This window comes from Vidua chalybeata, chromosome 11 (assembly GCF_026979565.1).
Source record: "Vidua chalybeata isolate OUT-0048 chromosome 11, bVidCha1 merged haplotype, whole genome shotgun sequence".
NCBI lineage: Eukaryota > Metazoa > Chordata > Aves > Passeriformes > Viduidae > Vidua > Vidua chalybeata.
In genome coordinates this window covers 5,450,327-5,474,579 of record NC_071540.1, presented here as the reverse complement: position 1 = coordinate 5,474,579, position 24,253 = coordinate 5,450,327, and the positions used below count along the sequence as shown (strand labels likewise).

The window sequence follows — 24,253 nt, the reverse complement described above, 5'->3', positions numbered from 1 at the left end:
CACTCCGGGCTGCTCCCGTCCCGTGCCCTCACACACAGCGCACTCCGGGCTGCTCCGGTCCCGTTCCCTCACACACAGCGCACTCCGGGCTGCTCCCGTCCCGTGCCCTCACACACAGCGCACTCCGGGCTGCTCCCGTCCCGTGCCCTCACACACAGCGCACTCCGGGCTGCTCCGGTCCCGTTCCCTCACACACAGAGCACTCCGGGCTGGTCCCTCTGTGCCCTCACACACAGCGCACTCCGGGCTGCTCCCGTCCCGTGCCCTCACACACAGCGCACTCCGGGCTGCTCCCGTCCCGTGCCCTCACACACAGCGCACTCCGGGCTGGTCCCTCTGTGCCCTCACACACAGCGCACTCCGGGCTGCTCCGGTCCCGTGCCCTCACGCCGGCAGCTCAGGAAAGGCAAGGAGCTGCTGGAGAGGGTGCAGCAGAGACCACAAAGATGAGGAGGGGTCTGAAGCATCTCTTTGATGGGGAGGGACTGTGAGACCTGGGCCTGGAGAAGAGTGAGAGGGATCTCATCAGTCCCTACCAGCGTCTCCAGAGGATGGTGCCAGGCTCTGTTCAGTGGTGCCTAGCGACAGGGCGAGAAGCTATAGCCGCGATCTAAAACACAGATTCCACATCAATATGAGGAAGAACTTCTTTAAACTGCGGGTGGCAGAGCTGCCAGAGGGATGTGGCGTCCCCCTCTCTGGACACGCGTCCCTGCGTCTCCTGCTCCGGTGACCCTGCCCTGCTCGGGGGGCTCGGGCATCGGCGGTGGATTGGCCTCGCCTGGCGCGGGCGCCGAGGGGCGGGGGCAGCGCTCGGCGGTGGATTGGCAGCGCCTGGCGCGGGCGGCCTCAGCCATGGCGGACGAGGAGCTGGAGGCGCTGCGGCAGCGGCGGCTGGGCGAGATCAGGGCCGAGCACGGGGTGAGGGACGGGGGGATCAGGGCCGAGCACGGGGTGAGGGACGAGGGGATCAGGGCCGAGCACGGGGTGAGGGACGGGGGGATCAGGGCCGAGCACGGGGTGAGGCAGCGGCCGACCCTCCGCCCGAAGCGCTTTCGGCGCCGCTCGGGGCCTGGAGGGGAAGAGGAGAGGCGTGTGCGTGACCGGGGCCAAGCGGGAAGAGGCCCGGCCGTGCGGGAGCTTTGGCTGGAAGCGGCACCGAGCGCAGCCCCGGCCCCTCGCCGCCTCCCTCCGCTCCTGCCCTGGGAGGTTCGGCGCACGAGCGTTCCCGCCCCCGAACACTCACTGTTCCATGGATTGCTTTCTCGCCTTTCCAGCCATCTCACTTTTCAGAGCTGAATCACAGAAACACAGAATTGTTAGGGCTGGAAGGAACTTCTGGAAATTATCCAGTCCAGCCTCTCACCAGGGCAGTGACCTGGAGTAGCTGACACAGGAGCGTGTCCGGGGGGGTTGGAATGTCTCCAGAGACGGAGACTCCGCTCCCTCCCTGGGCAGCTGCGCCAGTGCTCTGCCACCCTCTGTGGAAAGAAGTTCTTCCTCATGTTGAGGTGAAACTTGTGTTTTAGTTCATGCTTATTGCTCCTTGTCGTGCACCGGGCACCACTGAAAAGAGTTGGACACCATCCTCTGACACAGTCCATATATGGATTTATGTGAAGTGTCAATTTTGTTGTTCCTGTTGTTCCTTCCCTACCTCCAGCCAGCCCCATTTCCTGTCTGTGTGGTTTTCCATCCTGCTTTCACACCTTTAATTGTTACCTGTAAAATCTGAGGTGTTGATTCCATATAAAGTTCAGGTTTTTTTTTGGTTGTTACTTGTTTCTGAATAGTCACCAGTAATAGTGACTTGGAAGTTTGCCCCCTTTTATTTTTCATACGTATTAGTGTTTAATGCAGGAACCAGCTCTTGTAGAACACCCCTAATTAACTTTTCATTGGTTTCAGGAGTTAGACTTGATGATCCTTGTGGGTTCCTTCCAGCTCAGAATGTTCCATGATTCTGTGATTCTGTGATTTCAGCTGCCATGCTGAGAATGTGTTACATTTCATTTTACTTATCCTTAACTTACTCTGATGGACTTACAATGCTTTTGTCAGTTTTCTGGCTTTGGAGAAGCCTATTATCCTAGACCTAAGGGGAAGGCCTCTTCCTGCCCCCAGCCACAGGAATCTGTGGATGGACCAGGAGCAGCTCACCCACTGTTGGCATGGCTGCGTTGTGAGGAGAGCAGAGGGTGGCACATTTATTGCTAGGGCAGCAGATTCCCACTTCCAGGATCTCATCCATGGGCAGGCAGGTTTAACAGGCAGGTTTATCTTCCATCAACACTGCTGGAATATTTTAACTTTCTGTCCTGTGTGGAGTGATTCTGGATTGTGATATTTTTTGCTTTGATCTCCTTCTTCAGGATCCTTCTGCTGATCCGTCGCAACAAGAAGCAAAGCAGAGGTATAAATGAGACGATTGAATTTTGATCTTGCATCTAATAATTTTTAACCTTTTTTTTTTTTTTTTTTTTTTTAGTATTTAATTTCTTTGGAATGTTGCCCCACATTTGTTGCTGGGAAAACCACCAACAAAGGGATTGAAATGGATCAAAGATTTGATGCAGGTGTGGCTCCCGTGCCATGACCATACTGCCTGAGCCCTGCTGGGGTGGGAGGGCATGATGAGAAAGCAGCAGCAGCTCTCTTTCCCTGGGGACTTGTCTGAGTTCAGTAATCTCATGAGCTGCAGTGATACAGTAGGCTGCTCTGGGGAAGCATCATCCCTCCCACTGTCACCTGCTTCTGGAAGGCAGAATCCTTGGCTCCTCAGGGTTGCTAGGAGTTTATGATCCAAGTCTTGAAGGCTGGCAGAACTCCTCCCAAACTGGTGCTTTTTGTCAGTGGTGAGTTTGGGTTGGGTTTGGCTGTTACTGCAGTGGGAAGAGCCTTTCCCAGTTGATTTGATTTTTCTGGGATACCTATTCCAGTTAAAAAGCTGAAGCAAAATTATTTTTGTCGAAGCTCAGTGGGGGAACAGTGTTCAGGATTTGTGCTAATTTGGAAAATTGTAAACAAGTGTTTGAAGAGCTGACTTTGCACAGTCCAAGTCTGTATTAACTGAAATTTCATAAACTAAAGGTCCAGTTTTGCAGATACTTATATCAAATACTGTAAATACATGGAGACTTAGTGGAAAAACTCTAAATACATAAATGAGCTTTGGTTTGGTTTTGGAATTGCATGGACAATTCCTTGGGCCTGCTCTACCATCCTGCCTTGGGGTGAATTCCACATGGATAAATGCAGGATCTAAAGGGTAGCACAGTTTTTGTCTCTTAAAATGTAATTATGAGCAGTGAGAAGGTGTAGGTATGAAACTCCACCTTGATTTCTTGGAAGATGTTGCCAGCTGTGTAACTTCAGCAATGGGAAATGGGAAATGTCCATAAGAAACAGACATTCCCAGGACAGGAAATGCTATAAAAGATACCATGTAAATGGAAGGTTTGAAGTGACCTCAAGAAGCCACTTACATGAATCAAAAGTCTTCTGTAGTTCTGTGCATGTTAATTTAGGTGCTTGACATCCCACTTTTAATGTGTGGTTGACTTTTCCTTACAGGGAAGCAGAGATAAGAAATACTATTTTAGCTCAAGTTCTTGATCAAGCAGCTCGTGCAAGATGTGAGTATCCAAGTAACTTCCTAATAAAAAATACTCATCTAAGTGACTCCTCAAAAGTGTGTTGTACAGAGGCCAGACTAGAAAAGTACTGTTGTTGCTGAGAAGATAAAACTTGCAGCTTTTCAGCTAGCAATATTAGTGATTAGAAGGGAGAGGCTAATGAGTATCTGAATTATGTTAATGTTTTAGATTTGATTTAAATTAGTAGAAGAAATTATATGGAGAGTCAAAGTTGTTTAATCAGAAGCAAATGTTTAAAAGTAAGATATATAACTGTCTTGTACCTGGCATAAATGAAAATGCCTTTTACAATTTATTTCATGACCCTGGCATGAAGAAGATTGTTTCCTAGGGACATTTCTCTCTTTTTTGTTACTAGTGAAGGTATTGCAGAATGTTCTAAACCCAAATGAACAGAGCCTGTTTTTGTTGCAGTAAGCAATTTAGCACTTGTGAAGCCAGACAAAGCAAAAGCAGTAGAGAATTATCTTATACAGATGGCAAGATTTGGACAGCTAGCTGGAAAGGTCAGTATATTTCCTAATTCTTTCTCACATATATTTATTTTTAAACACCCAATTCACTCTAAAAAAAGAAGTTTATAATAGATGCAAGTTAAATTAACTGTAAATAGCTCCTAAAGACTGTTATATAATTCCATCAAAAACCTTTTGCAAGAAAGGAAATTGTGATCCAGTTGTTTGATACTAAGCATCTCTCAGAGTGTGTTTATCCACATTTTGTTTGACTTTCTTAGGTATCAGAACAAGGTTTGATAGAAATTCTTGAAAAAGTGAGTCAGCAAACAGAAAAGAAAACAACAGTGAAGGTGAGTTTTCTTTCCTAGATGTAATGTTGTAGGAAGTAGAGCAGCAGAATTGCACGTGTGGGACCAGTTCAGGATGGAACTTTGTGTTTGCCCTGCTGAGTGCTGGGGTTCCATCAGAGTCCTACACATCTGCAGCTCCTGGGGCCAGTGTGGTGTGGGGCAGCCTGGCCCAGCTCTGTCCTGTGCCACTGGGCCCAGCAGGGCCTGGGGTGGGCGTTCTGCCCAGGCAGTGCCTTCATTGCCACGTGCATGGACTGGGAAAGGCTTGTGCCAGCCTGCATTTACATGACCCTTCAATTTTCACTTTATCTATTTCATTTTAGTTCAACAGAAGGAAAGTATTGGATTCTGATGAAGAGGATGATTATTAATACTACTGTAAGGCTGCCAAACAATAGCCTGGAAAAATGCTGTTAGCAGGCAGAATGCAAGATCTGAAAATGTTTACGCTTCATGACTTTTTTTTATTATTGTAAAAGGCCAACAAATAACTTGTAAAATAAATCTGAGAAGGGGGATTTTATAACTTAAAGTTTTGTAGTATAAGAGGCCTGAGCAGTGTGGGGTTCCCCGTGGCTTCATTAGCATGAATGTTTTGTTGCCCCTTCCTCACTGTAAGCTCTGCTTTCAGCCACTGCACACACTTAACTTGCTGTTATTGGAGATAGCAAGCACAGGAGCCAAGTGAGACAGGGAACAGCCACTCAGAGTTAAAGTCTGTCCAGATTTTGTCACAGAAGTGTTAGAAAGGAGATTCCCTGAGTCCCAGAAGGATGCCTATCCAGCCAGTCACCGGCTCTCAAGTCCTCACTGGAAATTTAAAAATGAAGGTATCCAAATAGTGTTTGGATCAGGGGATTCCTATCAGGCAGTCTGTGTAAAGAAATGCTACCAGCAAACAGCTGAACTGTTCCCCTGGGAGTTCCTGGGCTTTCAAACAAAGCAAGTTAACTGTGTCATACACAGCACTGTTCAGACACTTGGTATCATGTATTCTTACAACTACCTCCACTTTTATCAAATGGCTGGAGTGTTTCTTACCTGGAAAAAAAAGACACACCATTTTCCTAAACTCTGTAACTCTTGCATGCATAAAGTAAAACTGAACTTGTGCTGTACCTTTATTCAAGACTATGGTTATGGAAATCAGTAGGATAAATACTGTAATGTGCTGATAAACGCTCCCACCACAACCCCCTTATCTGACATAATTTAACAGGATCCTGTATGATTCCAACTGCAGTGTTTTTTGGAACAGAATAAACTTGTTTCAAGTGAGCACTAGTGGGTGTGTTTTTTATCTTGTCTGAATGTGGTTAAAATATGAAACAGTTGTTATTTTTGTTTCATTTGTTTTAGACTGTGCATTTTGCTTCTCTGTGTTTGTAATTAGGATGCCTTAGCTTATCTGATATCCTGAGTGTGCCAAATTTCTTCAGACTTACCACCCTTACTGAGTTTGAAGCCAAAGTTTGGTGAACTGATTTTTCTTACCTATATGGTTGAGCAATCTAAACAATAATTTAGTTAAATGCATGCTACAATAAAACACAAGCAAAATTCTCACTCTGTAATTTGGAAATCAGATCTATAATAGTCTACTAGATCTTAAATATCTGGATTATTCTTGCTACAGGTAAGGACCAATTACTTACTCTGGGTCATCTTCATAGTGTCACAAGAAGGAAAAACCTGTTTTACCTCTTTCCTTTTGTGTCTTTTGACTTGTAATAGCTGAATATCCTTGTATTTTTTAATGTGAATGTAGAGCTAGAAAAGGAGGTTATGTGAAAATGCTCAGTTTCAGTAACAGTTCTGTTCTGTTCTGTGTGCATAAATCTAAAACCCCACAACCTAATAAAGTTATCTGTAAATGTAGGAGGAAGGAAAGTCCAAGAGTCAACACAAGGTAAAGTCTTCAAATGCCTACAAAACCAAGCAAGAAAATCTGTAATAGACTCAATGCTTGGACAAAAGCACTCAAAGAAAACAGCATTTTCAAGAGTTCTTTTACTTGTTTTTTCTTTCCATCATTTGGCACAAATCCAAGGCACATCAGAAAATCATATGAACTCATAAATTATTAGAAAAATAAACACATTACCCTCAAATCCAAATGTCTTTTGACATTTTACCTCTTAGATTAAAAAGTTACCTGAAAAACCCAGCACTCTTATCTTCCAGCTTTGTATTTTGCCAGGTAGTTTACTAATACCACAGTTAAAAAAAAAGATAATTATCTATACAAACAGTTCATGAAATAAAATGCAAGCTGGATGTGATGAGCCAAGAATAAAAAAAAAACTACACTGCAAAACCTGGCTTGTGCTATTTACAGCTTGTCCTCCCATAACCAAACAGTAGAAAATGAACTTCCAATCTAAGCAGCCACTTGGTAGTTCCCTGTAGCTTTCAGAAGTGATCACCCCTGGGAATGGGGCAGGATTTGGCCTACTCTAGCCAGTGTTCACTGATGTGAGAAGTACCTTTCATAATGGGAATTTTACCTTTTTAATAGCAGTCCAGAGCAGGCTCTGAAGCACTTTTGTCTGTGGATGTTGCCCAGGATCAGAATTGTGAATACTTGTGCATTTTTTCATTACTTCCTTTAGAGGAGGGGAAAAGCAACTTAAATGCATGCTACAATAAAACACAAGCACCTTGTGCTTGCTTCTGCTTTTTTGTTAGGCTGTGAACATCAAGTCCAAAGTTTAGCTTTGTCAAGGGCTCTCCACTATTTACCCTAGTATCTTGGCTCCTCTGTAAGAACTTGATCTTGCAGCTCCAGTACAGGGGAGCATTGCTGAGATATTAGCAAGGATTACATCCCTTCACGTTAGTAATGCAGATGTTACGGACTATTGTTTGTCCAGCTACTGAAATATACAGAAATATATACTATAATGGTTTGTAACATTACAATAAAAATAGAGACATTTCAATTACCTCTGGCAATAAATACCTTGTTATCCAATATATCTTTTTATATATATAAATATATTTAATTCTTAATGTAGTGATAAAAACTGAAAATGCAAAAATTATTCAAAGACTTTTAAAGTGGGTGGCTGAAAAATACAATACAGGGTTTCATTTGGTTTACTGTTACATAGAACTTTTTAATAAGTGCTGAATAGAATAGGAAAGTAATTTTGCTGTCTTCATCTCCGTTACATCCCTGTTAGTGAGATCAGTAATGATCTGGCTGTGTGGTCACCTCCTAGATGAACAGAGGACTCAAGCCCCAGGGTGCCAGAACATTCCAGCTGTGCTGCAGAGCCTGTGCCTGCTCTGAACTGGGTGTGTGAATGTCACCGCCATCTGACACGCAGTGAAGGGCTACTGAAATTCACACCACCAACTTCCTCAGCTTCGGGCTTCAAATCCCTGCTTCCCTTCAGTGATCTGAACCTGAGCCATGCCAGTCCTGTGGCTGTGGCACACCTGGCTCTGCAGGGCTGCAGGAGCCACCGTCGCTGCCCTCTGCTGGCAGCGGCACAGTGACCGTGTGTCTGCGCTGCAATAATTTACTCCTGTGAGGAGCTGCCGTGTCATCATCTTCCACAAACTCACCACTGCACCCCGAGTCAGTCACCTGACCTGTGCTCTGGTCCAGCATTCCAACAGATTTTAATTTGCTTTTATCAAAGCTTTTAATAGCCATCTGTGAGGAGAGAGAAATGGTACATTAGAAGCATTATCTACTTTTTTATATTATTATATCTCTTCGTTAAGAAGGAAAATTAATATATTGTTTCTTGAACATTATTATCACATCAATTTCATGACACTGAGAACACAGCCAAAATTTACAATAGCATACTTTGTAAGAGAGTAATTATATTTGGGCTACATATGAGAAAACAAGAGGCCAGCCTGCCCCAGGCTACACACACATCAGTACCAGACCTGAGAACAAGAGACATTCCAAAGCTTACTTTCACCTCACTATCCCAGCAGCATCCCAACTCTTCTAAACACCAGTTGTAATGCAAGTCTCATTGCACTTGAAATTAACAGCCATTTCTTTTACTATTAAGAAAAGTGGAAGTAGTAACAGACAGGGCTGCCCAGAGACTGCTGAAGGCAAAGGCAGTTTTCCCTGCTTCCAGAGGTCACCTGTCAGGGAAAGAGACACTCACTCTCCCCACCCCTTAAGTTCCTCTTTCTGGTTGTTCCAACTATTCATATCTTCCATTTCCACACCTGTTCCTGTTTCTGCTGTACAGAGTGGGTGGCTGGCCTGGATTACTGGCCACTATGCAAATGTTAAAATAACCAGAAGAAACAAAGATAATGCAAGCATGCTAATGACAGATCATCTAAGTCAAGAACAAAAGGAGAAAGTAGCTTTTTTACTGAAATAATGGCAACAGTCTTGAAAAAGCTGCAGACAGAGGTTATTTACATCCACATTTAAATCCACTAACAATTCAGAGCTGTATGGACTCATGAATTAGTTCAGCCACAGCTGTATGAACTCACAACCACAGAACATGGCTGGAGTGCTCTGTATCAGGGTCACATACTTGTTTTCTGACACCTGTGTACTGAAATGACATACTGCCTTTAGTGATCCACAGTTATAAAATGTAAATCCCAAGTTATGTAGTGGAATATTATCATTTAGAAAGAATTATTAAAATATTACAGCTTTAGAGAATATTCTCAAGGCTTTTGGCAAATACTCAGTCTTCTAAGGGCAGTAGGAAGAGTATCCCATTTTCCAGAAGGACCTGAGCTGCAGAGTCTACGTTTGCAAAGCTGTGTCAGATGGGCAGCTGCTGGAGTAACCTGGTAAAAACTGTTTTGTTTTGGACAGATCATTTTTCTCTTGATTTAGTGTTCTGAAATAGCCCAGCAGAAGATGCAATGAGAGTCAAAGCCAGTGTAAAGGAGCACAAGCTCTGGGGAAGGCAGCATCCAGCAGCTGTTGTGGGTGTCACTGCACCCCAAGCAGAGGTGAATCTGTTACATACATCTGTGTCGCAGCTGACAATGCAACATGCAGTTTGCTGTCACCCTTGCAAACAGTCTCCTCTTACAAGCAGACTTAAAGCAAACTCTAATTTCAATCTACTGAAAAATGTCTCTCTTGCCAAAGCAAGCTACAGCTCCAAGAAGCTGCAGAGTTTTTCAGTTCTAGGTTTTGCTGGACAGGACACAGAAAACAAGACAGAGATGAAACCTGCAGTAAGAGGCTTAAGAGATTGAAAATAATGAAGTGGTCAAGGGGTGTCATAGAAGCACCACTGAAGTTTGAACAATGATGAAATGAGCAATTTGGCAAACAGGTCAGAACTTGTGTGATTCAACGACCACCACTAGTAAACTTTCTCTTACACGTACCCAGAGTAATAGCAGAGCAAACAAACATAACTGCTGTAATATTAAAATAATCTGAGCAAGTATTTCCACTTACCTGGTGCAGTAAGTGATAGTCAAAATTAGGGACGCTTTTATCTCTTGTTATTGTTCTCCGTAAGTGTTTTTCTCTGAAGAAGATTTTAAAGAAATCAAAGAAATTAAATGTCTTCACATAAGCCTTTCATAAAAGACTCTCTCTCAGAAGCTCCACAAGGTGGAACTGTCTCGCCAGAGACAGGCATCTCCCTGACAATACCCTCCCAGAATTGCAGCCTACTTGTATTCCCTGTATTTTACTATGGAATATGCATTGGGGCTTAAAAAGATATTGAGCAAAACCCAACCAATGAGTGAACACCATTACAGTATTTTTAAGCCGTCTGGCTCTGAAATGCTTAACTAATGGTACACCAAGTATTAGTGCAATCCCAATTTTAGATACATTTTCAAGCCCTCCCTCACCACTCCAGTGAGCTTGTCATGCCAGAACATCTGCCTGGGGATGTGACCATGCCAACCCTGCAGGATTAACATCCACTGGCACACCACCATGTCATGTGTAACCACCCCTGAGCCACTTTGGGACTTCGTTAGCAGCTGCACTTCACCTTTGCTCATGGGAAACAACAAACACACTGTGAGCAAGCTTCTCTGCTTACTTGTTAAATCTGTTAATTGATTGGACCAGTTGAAGTTGTCTCCTTATGGGTTCATCAGCTTCCTCACAGGGCTTAGGGTGCACTGGGGGTTTAAAAGAACAGGGAGCTAAATTACAACTGGGTCTCACTTAGGAATTAAAAAACACAGTTGTGATTTTACATTGAACATAAAACTGTATCAGTGCTAATTTGAATTAGAGTGGTGATTTATCTTTGGAAATTTTAAAACCCTTCAAGTTGCAGAAGTAACCATTCTTCCTCAGATTATTACAAGTGGCCAAGCATCTGAAGAGACTATAATTCTGGATTTTGAAGTCCTGAATTCCAGTTTTTACCAACCTGAATTAACACAGAGATACTAAACCACCTCTTCATTAGTATTACTCACTCATATCTTCTATTGCTCTTTTAGAACTATTCAAAATATTTGAAAGAATATTCTCAATTTTAGGTGTCAGCACACTGTGATTAATTGTGATTTTCTATTAACCAGACATTCACAATCTTTCTAAGGGAAGGAAGCAAGAGTTTCTTTGAAAACTCATGGGTGCTGAAATGGGCACTCCTGCTCTTCATCTTCCCCAATTCCTGCTTTGCAACCTCCCTGTTTTCTTTCTACAGTCCTGGTGGCATCATGTCCTTTGCTGAGCTGTCCAGCACAGGGGGCACAGCTTTTCTTACATCCCCAGGGCAGTGAACTTGAAAATTCACCTGAAAAACTTCTGAGCCAGCATAATGGGAGCAGTAGATAAGGCAGATCAGAAGCTGGGTGCTAGTACAGAGGTGAGGAGGAATCTGTGCTCCTTAAGTTCCATCTCAGGGGCTGCTTAGGCACATTAAGATAGGGCCATGTGTCAAATCCTTTAAGGAGTGAAATAACTTTGCATCATTGAATATAACATATAATGTTATTGCTATTAAAAAGGGGAAGGTCAGAGTTAACACTGCAAGATAAAGGTATCAGAAGGATGGTAACTCATCCTGCCCAAGGCACAGGGCCCTGCTGCAGCCCAGCTGTGCTGGCACTGCACCTCGTGGCCACACTGTGCCACTAGCTCAAAGTCCTCTGCAAACTGTGCTGGAGGTTCACAGTCACCTCTGTTGCTCTCATTTCTGTCCCAAAACATGAGAGACAGTAACTAATGAAGAGTCACTCCCTGACCTCTTTTAGGGCAATATAAATGACACCCAACAGTCATTTAAATCTGTTTTGCTTTTCACTGAAATGCACAGTTCCTACACGGCTAATTATATAATCTCAAATGTGGTGTGTTTTTACCTTTAAATGTTTTTGTAGGTAAAATTCATACATGTACCCCAAAGTAGGTGAAAAGTAAGTTTGAAGCACTGTCATGAGTAGAATACAAAGTCTGCTGCATTTAGTTACAGTATTTTAGGTGTTACCTATCATAAATGCGAAATATAATTGACTATTCTATTATTATATGTATAGCAATTGCATAAAATATTTTATACAGTCACCCATGAATTCCTAAATCCCTTTTTATTCATACCAATGGAAATATCACAGGTACCTTTTTTCCTTATCTTGCCAGTAACGTGCTGCTCGCTCTCCTTCTCTCCCTCTGCTGATGTGGGGACACAGCTTGGTGCTACTTCCAGCAACTTCATGATATTTGAATTCTTGATTTTAAGAGTTTCCATTTTCACCATTATTAAAGAAAAACAACGGTATAATTTAGTATTCCAGTCTTTGCAGAGTGTGTTAATAATGCTTGTACGAATCAATACGACACATATAAAATAACTCATTATAAAAACAAACTTGAAATTGTATCATTCTGAGTAGGGATAAAATCAGTGTTCCACAAAATACACTGTAATGCAGTGATGACGTTGGAGTCCTGACCTCTTCTATTAAGCTGTATTACTTACTGTTAAGCCAATTTCAGTTTAAATGGTAACATACATACCAAAATTGATTCAGTACAGAATTTTGTGGTCATTAAGCTACATCTCAGAGGCCATTTAAGACATTAAGATAGGAGTTATGTGTCAAACCCTTTAAAGAGTGAAATAATTTTGTATCATTTAATATTACATATAATGTTATTGCTGTTAATAAAGGGGAAGGTCAGAGTGATCTATTGCAAGATAAATGGAATCAAAAGACTTACAGGGCAAAAGATGGTGGGACAAGGGACGTTGCTGCCATTGCAACTGATTAGTGCAAGGTGTTCATTTGCCTACATCCAACATTGCTTCTGCTCTCTCTGCCATTAGAGAGATTTTAATCTTAATTTTATTTAGCTCTGTGCTTCCACTCTTTCTAGACTCATCCTTTTAGTCTAGGATAACTTATTCTAGAAACACAACCGGTTTCACAGGCCACCGGAATCATCGCTAGGCTGCATCTCAGTGTTTATGTCCCCCACAAGAGCTGGATGCAGCTCAGTGTGTGCAGCCCTGCCGGGACAGCCCTGCCCTGCAGCACTCACGGGCTCGGCGCAGTCGGCGGGGCTGCAGCCGCGCTCGTTGCGCAGGTGCCGCAGGGCCCCGTGCTGCAGCAGCAACGCCACCAGCGCCTCGCTCCTGCCCGCCACGGCCTCGTGCAGGGCTGTGCTGCCCTTGGCGTTGGAGAGGTTCACGGAGGCTCCGTGCTGCACGGCAAAGGGAAATCGCAGTTAGAAAGGAGCAGGGCAGTGCAGCAGCCCCAGAGCTGCGCACGCCCAGGGGCAGCTGCACCACTGGAGCCACAAGAACCCACCCGGCCACGTTACTGTCCCATCTCATAGCCTCCGTTTCATGGGTCAGCTCATTTCGGTTTTGCACATATCTATTACATATTCAAGCTTTAGAGATACTTAAGAAACCCCCAACCCTATGTGATAGAATCCCAGACAAGAAAACCTGCACCTGCTACATAAAAGTTCCATAAAAACAGCTACCTGCACAATAGCAAGGTAATATTTATCTAATTAACATCTGTGAAGGGATGGGATTGAAAGGAATAAGTTAAGAAAACCTCTTATTTCTTTCCCCAAGTATTTTTGACAGAGAAATGCGTAACTAAAAATACTGATCCTGACTACTGGGTAAGTACAGATATCATATGAGAAATACCAGCAGAACACTCTGTCTTCAGTGATCTTACCTGCAACAACAGGGCAGTAGTCTCATAGTGACCATTCAAGCATGCATAAATTAAGGGAGTATTTCCATATATATCCTTTTTATTTAGTTTAGCATTGTAATCCATCAGACACTTTACCACCTATTGAAAGAAGTAACAACTTTACTCTTATTGAGTAGGAGTACTGAGTTACTGAGTATGAGACTAATTTTCATACTTTAACACCCACTTTTAAAAAAGAAAAATTTAAGCAACTACAAAAAAGGCCAGAAAATAAACCTCGAGGTGTGTGAAAAACAAATATATCCAGTAACTTAACAAAACAAAACCAAACCACCACAGCAGCAGCACCCTTTTCCAAACTCATCACAACACTTGTAAGGAGTTCTTTATACTGTAATTACCCCATGAACTAATCTACAACTATCCCATGAATTAACCTACAACTCTGGGTTGTATTCTTGGTTTTCCTTGCTTCCCTAGTCCTTTGTCTTCCCATTGTTTTCAAAATTCTCTTTTTTTCCCTCCTGCAGTCTTCAGCTCCTTATTTTTAAAATCCTAATTTTCTGCTTTTCTGCATCTTTCCATTTGCCTTTTTGCCCCTGCTTTTTCATATTTGTTATTTTTCTGTCTCATTTACTCTCCCTCCCCCCATGGGCTTATGCTTCTCCTTCACTGCTTTTGCTTCCCTGACTTGAAGTGAGGGACGAATTGTCTGCTGCCTCAAAGCTGCAGTCCACTCATGATCTAATTAAGGAGCTGAAAATACTGTAATTATAAAATACACTATTCAGTACTGTGGCTACTGAAGATACCAAGACACAAACATAACCCAGAGAAGAAGGTACAGAGGAACAAACACAGAAGATTCAGCTGCACAAGGGATGTTTAAAGCATTTGAAATATGACAGAAGGTTTTTGCACCACTTGTATTAAACCAGTATTTTAAGTCATATATGCTTACATATGTAAGTCATATATGCTTTGATAAAGAAAAGGTGTCTACTGAAACGATTTCAGCTCAAAGTTCCCCTTTCCATCTGGAGATTTTAGACACTGAAAACAAAAGCCAGAACCGCCAAAATCATTTTCTCTGCTCCTGGCTTAGTCTGGTTGCTAGTTTCCCCAGGCAGCTTTCCGTGGGTGCCAGGTGGCAGCGAGGTTTGTGCCAGGGCAGGTTACCTGGGAGTGTCCCCTCTGGCAGGCCAGGTGCAGGGGAGCTGCCAGCTGTGAGTTCTTGGCGCTGGCACTGGCGCCGTGGCGCAGCAGCAGCGACACCAGCTCACTGTGCCCGTGCAGAGCAGCCATGTGCAGTGGGGTGAAACCATCCTGGTTTGAAACATTCACCCCCAGCCCGTTGGCACAGATCTTGGAAAACTTCTGTTGAGGAAAACACACAATAAAATTATAATCATGCTTTATTTTAATTCATGAAATAGCCAAATAACTGCTGAGTTTACATAAAACGGGAAGTGGGCATTACAAGAAATTCTGCTAGAACCTAATTTGAGGCCTTCAGAAAAAGTCAGTAAAGCAGAGCAGTTTGGTGGTATTTTTCAACAGTAAATTAATTTTATTGTTATCTCTTTTCTTCCAACATGATAACTTCATGGAGAGCAATCCTAGGCAAAGTATTCATGGTATTAAAAAGAGGCTAAAGCAGCACAGGTTGAGACATATAAAACTGAAAGTTTTTATACAGCTGTTAGGATGCTCATACTGGATAGGAGGCAGTGTTAATGAGTTACTTTCATTTATACAGATATTTATGCTCTTTGAGACAGACATTAAACACCTCTTAATGCTACATGAAGCTTGGTTGGGGTAATAAGGATACAAACTAAAATTAATTTAATTCACCTGGAAGCAAGAGTGGCTCAGAGAGCACACTCCCTTGGGGAATCAGGACAAGGAAAGCACCTGGAGGACAGTTTACCCAGCTGTACAGAACATCCTCTTTCACTCCTCTTGCAAACTGTGCCTGCCTGACATTTACAGTGGTGCAGAACCTTTCATCCCGTGCTTTCAACGTGCGCCTGCCTAAGCAGGGGTTAGGATTAACTAACAAGTTCCTTCTTCTCATTCAGCAGACAAGTAAATTCCACAGCAGATGCCATTCCCCTCCCTATCAGCAATAAAATGAGCTTTATGGATTCTGGCATCTTTAGCACTGATCTCTGTCCTGAGGGCACAGGGACACCCCTTATCAGAGAACAAAGCACGGTGTGAATGTGGAGCATTCAAGGACAACAGCACACTCTAAGCCTGCACAAAATAAACCTGTGGTGGCAGTGAGGAATTCAGAAGTTAAGCCATCTCACAATGCTGCTAACCCCAAAGCAGCCAATAAACTGAAAATTGGTACTTAGGTTTATTTTGCAATGACTTATCCAGTCATGTAACCCTTCAGACACCTCCTAGAAGGCAAGTTATGGAATTTCTATTTCCAAAAAAGCTGTGATTATTCCTTATGTAAAACAACAACAAACCCAAACCAGAACCACATACACACACACCAAAAAAAAAAAAAAAAAAAAAAAAACACCCAAAAACCAACCAAAAAACAACAAACCAAAAAAACCATAGAGTGTATTGTAAAGCCTCGTTCTATTCTACAATGTGGTAATTTAGGGGGAAGGAAATCTTAGCAACTGAAAAGAAAGTCTTTGTAATTATATGAGATCTCTGAAGAGGCTTTAGATATGGCTTGTAGAAAAGGTGCCACGCAATTAAAAAAAAGACTTTATCAGCAATACATGGATTCTGGGATTAGCAGGTATTCCTTGCTGAACTGATTACTAACAGGTAAGTAGATATGCTGTGCCAGTAGCAGTGTACACGAAAGAGAATCAGAGGCTTAGAAAAGAATGTTTATTCAAAATGGCCCAAACCTTCCTGACAGAACTCCACATATCCTAAAAGCAAACTGTGACGCTTTCTCAATCCATTAGACATTGTGCAAGTCCATGAACACCGTTCCTGTATCCAAAATTTTCAACAATTCCATTAAAAAAATAACAATTTCATACTCTCAGATGAAGTGTGAAAATCTGTATATAGTTAATTTATTTTTAGACAGAGAAACAGACATGCTGGGCAATATGAATGCTATTTCCCTGGAGCTAAAACTTACATTACAAGCATATAAATTATTCTTTTTACAGAATGAATATTCCAACCTTTTGTGCTGGCCCACATTTTGAGCACTGGCATAATGGATGGCAGAATTCTGGTTTTGATGTACTGGCTGTATCATCCTCATCTTCCAAGTCTTCTTCCACCCATTCCAAGAGATAACGGACCTGGCATATAAAGCAAGTCCTTCTTTATAGAGTCCAAAAGTTCCATGTCCTAACAGATCTGCACATGTAGACAAGTCAGACTGACAAACACACACTTGTGAGTCTCTCAGGGGGAGCACACAGCTACCTCCAGCCATCAGCTGCCCACAGGCCAAATTAAACAATCAAGTTTTATTGTTGACAAAGCAGCTAGGAAGTTCTCCAAGTACAGTGAAGGGAATTATAAATGACTTCCTGCTGCCTAATCACAACTGCAGTGTTCACCCACTCTCAAACACTCCACATCCTTTTAGCTCAGATGATTTGTGCCAGCTCATATCAATGTGAATTTTGCTTCATCTTTGGATTTAAAGAACATAAGGAATGACAAGGATGACAGCATTTAACTGATACCCAAAACTTTGCAGGGGCACTGACTTTCCTTAGGTCTGTCACTTAGGAGTTGGACAGTTTCACTTTTTCCTCAATGTACAATGCCTCATTTTTGAGAGAGAGGCCCTTCAGTGAAGTCTTAGGGCTCAGGGCATTCATGTGCAACCTGCAAACAGTGATGCTTAGGGCATTTACATTTTACATTACATTTCATTCAACAAAATAAAAGCTGTTTAAGCAGTACATTTTTACCTTGAAATTCATTAATCTACATTCCACTAAAGACATTTTAGTATTAGCAGTGATTGTATTAAGTCTCCATTACTCCTGGACCAAGCCAAGAGCTCTACGGCTGCTAGTCCAAGGGAATGGGAACAATGGGATTTCTGAGACATCCCTCCCACTCTGTTTACTCTCACACTTGTCACAGGTTCTGCTCCTCACCACTGAGCTCTGGGAAAACAACACATCCATGTCCTAGCCACTAAAACACATGCAGCTACAACAAATCCTAGGAAGCCAGGAAGGGCCCTATACCTGATTCTGAATGATAACATATTTGAGCCTGAAAAGGGATGTTTTTTACAGAATATTGCTTTCCCTGCAAACTCCAGGTTGTTCTCTGGAGTAAAGGAAATCTCTCAAGCCTGCCTGTTTATGGAAGGCCAGCTCAAAAAAGCTTTACTACTTGCTACATTTGTACATGTCTAAAATAAGCAGAACTGTCACTTCACTTCCCCCTTTCCTTGCAGACTCACCAAGACTCTCACAATTTATTTTCTCCTCCTCCTGGGACAGCCCAATCCTGCTGCTCTCATTATCCAGTGCACAGTTCCCAACATATTGATACCAGTGTCTCCCAAAAGCCTGAACGCACTACTCCTGTGCCCATCTCTTTATAATTACAGTGCAGTAGCCTTTCTTCTTGGTTTAAAGGTATTTTTTGTCAAAATACTAACTGTGCTTTCAAGTAGATATACACTGAACCACCTCCGGAGATTGCCCAGTCTCATTTGCCAGGTAATTTGTCACCTGAAAGGTTCTTTACACTGCTGGGTTACTTTGGAATACTCATCTGAGCACCCTGGGTCTCTGTACCTTCACTCCAACCTTTCAGCTGCTCCACAGCACTTATTTCAGACAAGAGATTTGCTTTTTTTCTGTGGCAGATTTGCACATATCCTTCCCACTGAACAGGCTGAGTACAAGGAAAGCACCAAATCCAGTAGCTATGCTGAGACAACACCAATCACATCATAATGTTTCTTTTTCTTAAGTCTTCCAGTTTCACAGCACTTTTTTAATGCCTCCTCTTGCAAAGCTCAGTTGGCTGTCACAGCAAACATCTACAGCAGCCCTAATGACCTGGTTGCTTGGCTGTTCCTATGGAGACAGACCTCAGGCTGTCAGAACAAGGTCAGAGTTTTTAAATACTCGTGGTTTTTTAATAGATATGCAATCTGTAACCTTTGCCATCCAGCTGGATGATTCTCCTTGTATGAACACTTTCACATGAACTTCAGTAATGAGGAAAGTAAAGCCACAAAAGAGAAGGTGATTCTGTCATCTGAATGCACAGACTGGATTTCTATATGCTTTTCATTGCTGGTATCTATTGAGCAGTGCTATATACTGATTTCCCAGCAAGTTATAGCACTGTATTTAATTCTCTTGATGAAGTTTAGATTTTCACAAAGTGGGTGAAAAGTTAACTGTAATACATGCACTTTTACTACTGGCCAGAAAAATGGAAAATATCTCTATTGTACATGTTACTGCTTCTTGAAATGACTTAAGGGCTGGCTTGGAAGTAATTACTTATATTAAGTCACATTATAAACTAGGATAATGATATGTACTCAACAACTGAACAGTTCTTTGCTCTATCAGCTAATAAATTGTTTCCAGTGGCATAAAACATAAGAAAAACAGTATTAACGTGGCACATATTTTGCAACGTGGGTTTTCTATTTTCTGATGACTCTATGAGGCTTCATTGGCATTTGTAACTCCTGGTACAAACCAAACCCAAACAGGTTTTTCAGAACATGCACCCAAGTAGAGCAAACCTGCGTTCTCACACAGCTTTATGGTTTTGTTCTGTGAACTACAAGAAAATCAAGAAATCTACAGCCTTACACACATTTCGAAAAGCAAAACTCCTACAGATTCCTGTGTCATCTTCAATTTTTCAGTAGAATGACATTGGAAGTATCTTATTTTTTAAGGAATAAAGGCAATAACAAATAAAAGAAGAGTCAAGACAGGTGGTATACCACAAATTACAGATCATCACTGGTATTATTATATCATCAACTAGTATTATTATATCATCAGCTGTCCTTTTGCAGCAAAATCAAAACTACACATTGCTGTGTGCCCCACAAATAGGATCTCTGTGCTGACTAGTGTCACCTGAATTTCCTCTTTACATGAGATTATTACCCAAAGCATTCTCCAACTTGATACTATTTACAAGTAACTTCCTCAATTTGAATGAGATAGAAAGGAATTCAGTAATATTCAACAGTCACATTAACACTCACCATTTCCAGATCTCCATCAGCAACTGCTCTCAGGAGTTTTTCCACCTGTGTATGAAGAAAATTATGTATTTGCTTTGTTAGTATTGGTATTAAGCAGAACACAGAAAATCCTGTGTCCTTTGCTAACCTCCTAAGCGCATGCTGTTGGATTACTGCTGGCCCATTTCATACTTATTGATAAAGCTTTAAAGGAAAAACCTTCTTCCTTTATGAAACAGAGAATCTGTACAAGGCCTGTGGCCATTTGATGATCCCTGACTTGCTTAGTTAAACAGTACTTATCTAAATTGAGGATATGTGGCCCACCCATAAACAAAGCCATGTAAGCTGATATATATTATTATGCTGCTCCAGCAGCAACTGCCCTGTGCATTTCTGTGTGAACCTAATGTTAAAAATCCCTGCTCAAGGCAAATTCCTACCCTAAGGTACACTAACACTGGTTGGACTCTTGCTGAGCTATTCTGCTGCTCTCATTATCCAGCACACAGCTCCCAACATATTGATACCTGTGTCTCCCAAAAACCTGAACGCACTACTCCTGTGCCCATCTCTTTATAATTACAGTGTACAGTATAATTACAGGAACATAAATCTATTTGAGAAACAACAGTTTAAGGTGAAAAAGATGCTTTCCAATTGTTACCTTTACATCTGCAGATAACTAGTTTAGTCCTGTGCTAACACCCAAACATTTACAAATCTAACTTGACTGCAAGTATGACATTTGTTTTCTTACTTAAAATCTGGGAAGATATAAATACCAAAGGGTGTGCATTAGGACAAGCACCAGCATTAGCCCATTTTAGTGTAGGGTGAGGCCAGGGCCCCAGTGCTGGGGGAAGGTGCTCGCCTGCTCCTGAGCTCTGCAGGGGGAGCGGACACGTGAGGGAAGAAGAGCTGGAAGGTGTTCTGCAGAGCACTGGTGCCACTGCCCTGAGGCCTCAGGCTGCCTGTGAAAGCAGGAGAAGGAGATTAACTTGTCTCTTCACTTCTCTAATTCTCTACTCTCACATGAAGGAGTTGAGATCCAACCTGATAGAAAAGGGAAAGGTGCCAGCCAAAGGGGAGGGAGAGTCCATCAGTCCTCTCACAATTCACCTGGCTGTGCAGAGTGTCAAGAATCATTCAGTAAGCTTTGTGAAAGTCTGTTTTAGCATTATAGCAAATTATTCCAGCACTGTGCTAGAATCACTGAAGATGCTAATGGGTAAACACACTTGTTTCTATAGTAAGGAACACCCTGCAAGTTGGAGATGTCATGGAGCAACAGCTTCAGTCGCATTTCAATCTTCATATGGAAATTACCACCTTGCTGAGTGTGACAGTGGTGTTTGGCAAGGCAAACAAGGAAGAATCAGACTGAAGTTTGTGTTCTATTGCTCTGATCTCTTTCTTCAGTGTTTTAGATGAAGAACAGGACACAAACAGCTGAAAGATCAGAAGCAAGATTAAATCTCTCCATTTTTATCTCTTCTTGGGAACACTGCTAAGTTTGGGTTTATTACTACCTTTCTAATACAGGATGAAGGTCCTTGAAGTCATGCACTGGTCACTCTGGGCAGAATCTATGAGTCTTTTGATTTTAATTTCCTAACTTTGAATGTCTAGAAGTCAGCTGTCTAAATCTCAGCCAGGCATTTTATTTTTAAACTCCCTTTCTGGTAACTACAAAACAGAATGCAGTCAACAAATAACACCTGAGGGCAACTCAGGTCAAACTAAGCATGTCTGAGATTAACTCCTCTCTGAAGTGAATTTCCCTGCACTGACTGAGGAGGGGAAATAGATGTCTGAAGTGAAGACAACTGTCTTCCAGAAGTTGGGTGAGCTGAATCCCAGTCTCTCCACATACACAGCTAAAATGGACTATATACACAAGGGAGGTCTGTGCCTCCCCTAATCATACAGAATAATGCCACTGGAGAATGTAAAGGTCTTAAGGATTTTTCAGAAGTCACTTTATGCCATACAAGATGCCTAACAGTAATAGAAGTGACCCACAAGCCCTGATCATTTATTTCCAAAAATAGCAACTTTCTTAAAGTACTAAAAGCTGCCTCAGGCCCCAGCAGTGGTACATTTGTTATGCAGCTTATAGATAATTTATTAAGAGTACTTAGGGCAAAATGTCTGCTACATGCATTTCCCCATCTTTCCAGTTTGTTTTCTCACTCTTCCATGGAACAGAACCTTCATTTAAATGTAAAAATAGAAGAAACAAATCTATTACAATTCACCTGCATATCCAGTTTTTCAGCTGCTGAACAGAAACTGTGCATGGAGATTTTAGTTCCAACAGAGCAAGTCCCAAATTTACAATCCTGGTTCTTTCACTCTCTAAGTCATAATAAACAAGCCACTATTGACTGGCTCACTTAAGAGTTTAATTCAGTATTGATTAATCAAGGTCTGACTGGATCCCCTTAATCCAAGATGCAAACCTTGAAATCTGGAAAACTGACTGTATCAGTTTCCCATTACTTCCAGTGGTGTTTCCTTCCTGGAGCTCTCTCAGTACCAGGCTCTTGCCTCTTTGAGCACAGAGCCCAGGTAAAACTTGGCAAACAGAAATCAACTAAAGCTGGATTACAGAGAAGGTCATGAACCCCAAGGACCTCAGGTGTAAGCAGTTTGTAATCTTTTTCCCTGGTTTGAACTACAGTCTTAGTAGTTGGGTGTGATAAATTTATTCCTTCAAAGAAAAATAAATCCTCAATCTACAAGGAGAACTTCTTTAGAGAGGTTGCCTCTGTACAAACAGGGAGGTACAGCCCAACACTGAGCCTCTCATAGAGCAACTCAAGTGTGAAATCATATTGTCCACTCAAAATTTGCATCTTTGTGTTTCTTCAATATTTTTAGAGAACCGAAACTTTTGGCAAGAGAAGAATCTTTTAATACCATGAAAAGGAAGAAGTTGAATGTAGTGGTGATATGGAGAGAAGCAAACGTACTTAGGGAGATCAATTTGGAAAAAAATAATGAATAGGCAGACTAGGAAAATTAAAAAGAATCATCAGAATGAGTGGTGATATGACAGTCTTGGGAAGGGTAACAAAGTGTGGATCTGAGATCTCACAGGAAAAAAATCAGAGGATGCCATCTGGTGTGGACAGAGCAAAATCAGCAAACACATACATGCAGGATATTTAATATATAGTCTGTATTTCTTCACTTGTTACAAAATTGATTCCCATGCCTATTTGAAAGCATGTCTTAACATTCCAGTTTGTTGTTTGCCAGCATGCCTGTACAAGTCTCTTTTCCCTGACAGATTTTCTAAGCTAACGGTGGCACTTAATTCCTGGATGGGACAACCAGGTCCTTGGGGCACTGACTGCTACTGTACTTTGGTAAACCTCAACAAATTCTCAAATTACATAGGTAACTTCAATAAATATGAACAACAACTTCAGAGATGGTGTCAATTTTCCCCCAGAAATAACCAACAGAGCAGTTGAACCACACAAAAATAAGTACTGAGATGCCAAGCCTCTGAAGACGCAGTTATCATTTTCCAAACCAGACAGAAGGCTATTCCTGAAGAAGCAGTTGAAAACAGTGTGGCAAATTATCACTCTTCTAGCTTCCTTCACTTTGCTTACTGTCAAAACCTATACCTCAGTCTTACCTCTTTATAACTGTTTTTTGCTTCTTCTTGCCTTATATCAGTTGATGCTGATGACAGGCTTGAGACAGATGATCCTCTGCTGAAAGTTTCTGTTGAGTGCTGAGGAGACCTAAGCGGTGACTTACAGTTGGGAAAAAACATATAAAAAATCAAAGAAACAAACAAACACCCATAAAAGGTTAAATATCAAATAAAGGAGGTTAAGCATAGGCAAGAAACAATTTAGCAACTTGCATGGGCTGTTACCTCAGAAGCACTCTGTCCTCTTTCAAATGTAAGGTAGTTTACTTCCATCAATGACAAAATCTGCACAAAAATGTTAAGAGAGCGCCAATGTAACTCCACTTATAGAGGAATCTACTGACTGAAACGCAAATTAGCTGACAACCTAATAATTAGTAACAGAATATGACTGAGCAGATTAGAAGTACCCATTTACAAGTTCATGCTCTACCCCACAGAGTGTATTCCCGCTGCTGGAGTTAAAATGGGACTTTTCTTCCTCAGAATAAAACACACATTTTCCCCTTAACAGTGAAACCCCCTTAGCAGTGAGCATCTCCACCTCTGTGGTGTTGCATCAGAAAGAAATCAGGCTGGAAGACAAAGAAGAATACCTTGGAATTCAATGCACACTGTAGGGAAGTCTCTTTCATCCGGTTCTGAATTTCTGGGTTTGCCCCATTTTGCAAGAGCACTTCAATGATCCCTTGATAGCCCCAGCGAGCAGCGATGTGGAGAGGAGTGTCTCCCTTCTCATTGCCAATATCCAGTCTGCAGGAATGCACATCATAGTACACCAAAGCCTTGACACA

The 24,253-nt window shown here is 42.0% G+C and overlaps 2 protein-coding genes across 7 annotated transcripts in view; one reads left to right on the top strand and one right to left on the bottom strand.

Annotated features, from left to right (window-relative positions):
* The first annotated feature begins 818 nt into the window (after nucleotides 1-818).
* PDCD5 (programmed cell death 5) lies at nucleotides 819-5,742 on the top strand. The gene is made up of 6 exons (XM_053953068.1): nucleotides 819-921; nucleotides 2,373-2,413; nucleotides 3,574-3,635; nucleotides 4,071-4,162; nucleotides 4,393-4,464; nucleotides 4,788-5,742. The coding sequence occupies exons 1-6, from the start codon at nucleotides 856-858 to the stop codon at nucleotides 4,833-4,835; spliced, it is 381 nt and encodes a 126-aa protein (XP_053809043.1). The 5' UTR covers nucleotides 819-855; the 3' UTR covers nucleotides 4,836-5,742.
* Nucleotides 5,743-6,457: 715 nt separating this feature from the next.
* Nucleotides 6,458-24,253, bottom strand: part of ANKRD27 (ankyrin repeat domain 27) — a 55,482-nt gene continuing 37,686 nt past the window's right edge. For 5 of the 6 annotated variants that reach the window (XM_053952475.1, XM_053952479.1, XM_053952474.1 and 2 more), the window contains 12 exons: nucleotides 24,056-24,253; nucleotides 23,685-23,744; nucleotides 23,439-23,558; nucleotides 19,805-19,849; nucleotides 16,764-16,886; nucleotides 14,767-14,964; nucleotides 13,606-13,725; nucleotides 12,950-13,111; nucleotides 12,026-12,134; nucleotides 10,491-10,572; nucleotides 9,887-9,959; nucleotides 6,458-8,128 (listed from right to left, as the gene is read on the bottom strand). In XM_053952475.1, coding sequence (XP_053808450.1) covers nucleotides 7,862-8,128; nucleotides 9,887-9,959; nucleotides 10,491-10,572; nucleotides 12,026-12,134; nucleotides 12,950-13,111; nucleotides 13,606-13,725; nucleotides 14,767-14,964; nucleotides 16,764-16,886; nucleotides 19,805-19,849; nucleotides 23,439-23,558; nucleotides 23,685-23,744; nucleotides 24,056-24,253 — 1,557 coding nt within the window. In that variant the 3' untranslated portion in view covers nucleotides 6,458-7,861. The remainder of the gene's footprint in view (nucleotides 8,129-9,886; nucleotides 9,960-10,490; nucleotides 10,573-12,025; nucleotides 12,135-12,949; nucleotides 13,112-13,605; nucleotides 13,726-14,766; nucleotides 14,965-16,763; nucleotides 16,887-19,804; nucleotides 19,850-23,438; nucleotides 23,559-23,684; nucleotides 23,745-24,055) is intronic. The other variant, XM_053952480.1, reaches the window with a different exon arrangement.

What these genes read in the sequence shown, in the direction of transcription:
- PDCD5 (XM_053953068.1), top strand. Translation starts at nt 856, where the DNA reads ATGGCGGACGAGGAGCTGGAGGCGCTGCGGCAGCGGCGGCTGGGCGAG. An exon ending in AGATCAGGGCCGAGCACGGG is followed by an intron (nt 922 to 2,372) that starts GTGAGGGACGGG and finishes CTCCTTCTTCAG; the next exon opens with GATCCTTCTGCTGATCCGTC. An exon ending in TTGGACAGCTAGCTGGAAAG is followed by an intron (nt 4,163 to 4,392) that starts GTCAGTATATTT and finishes TGACTTTCTTAG; the next exon opens with GTATCAGAACAAGGTTTGAT.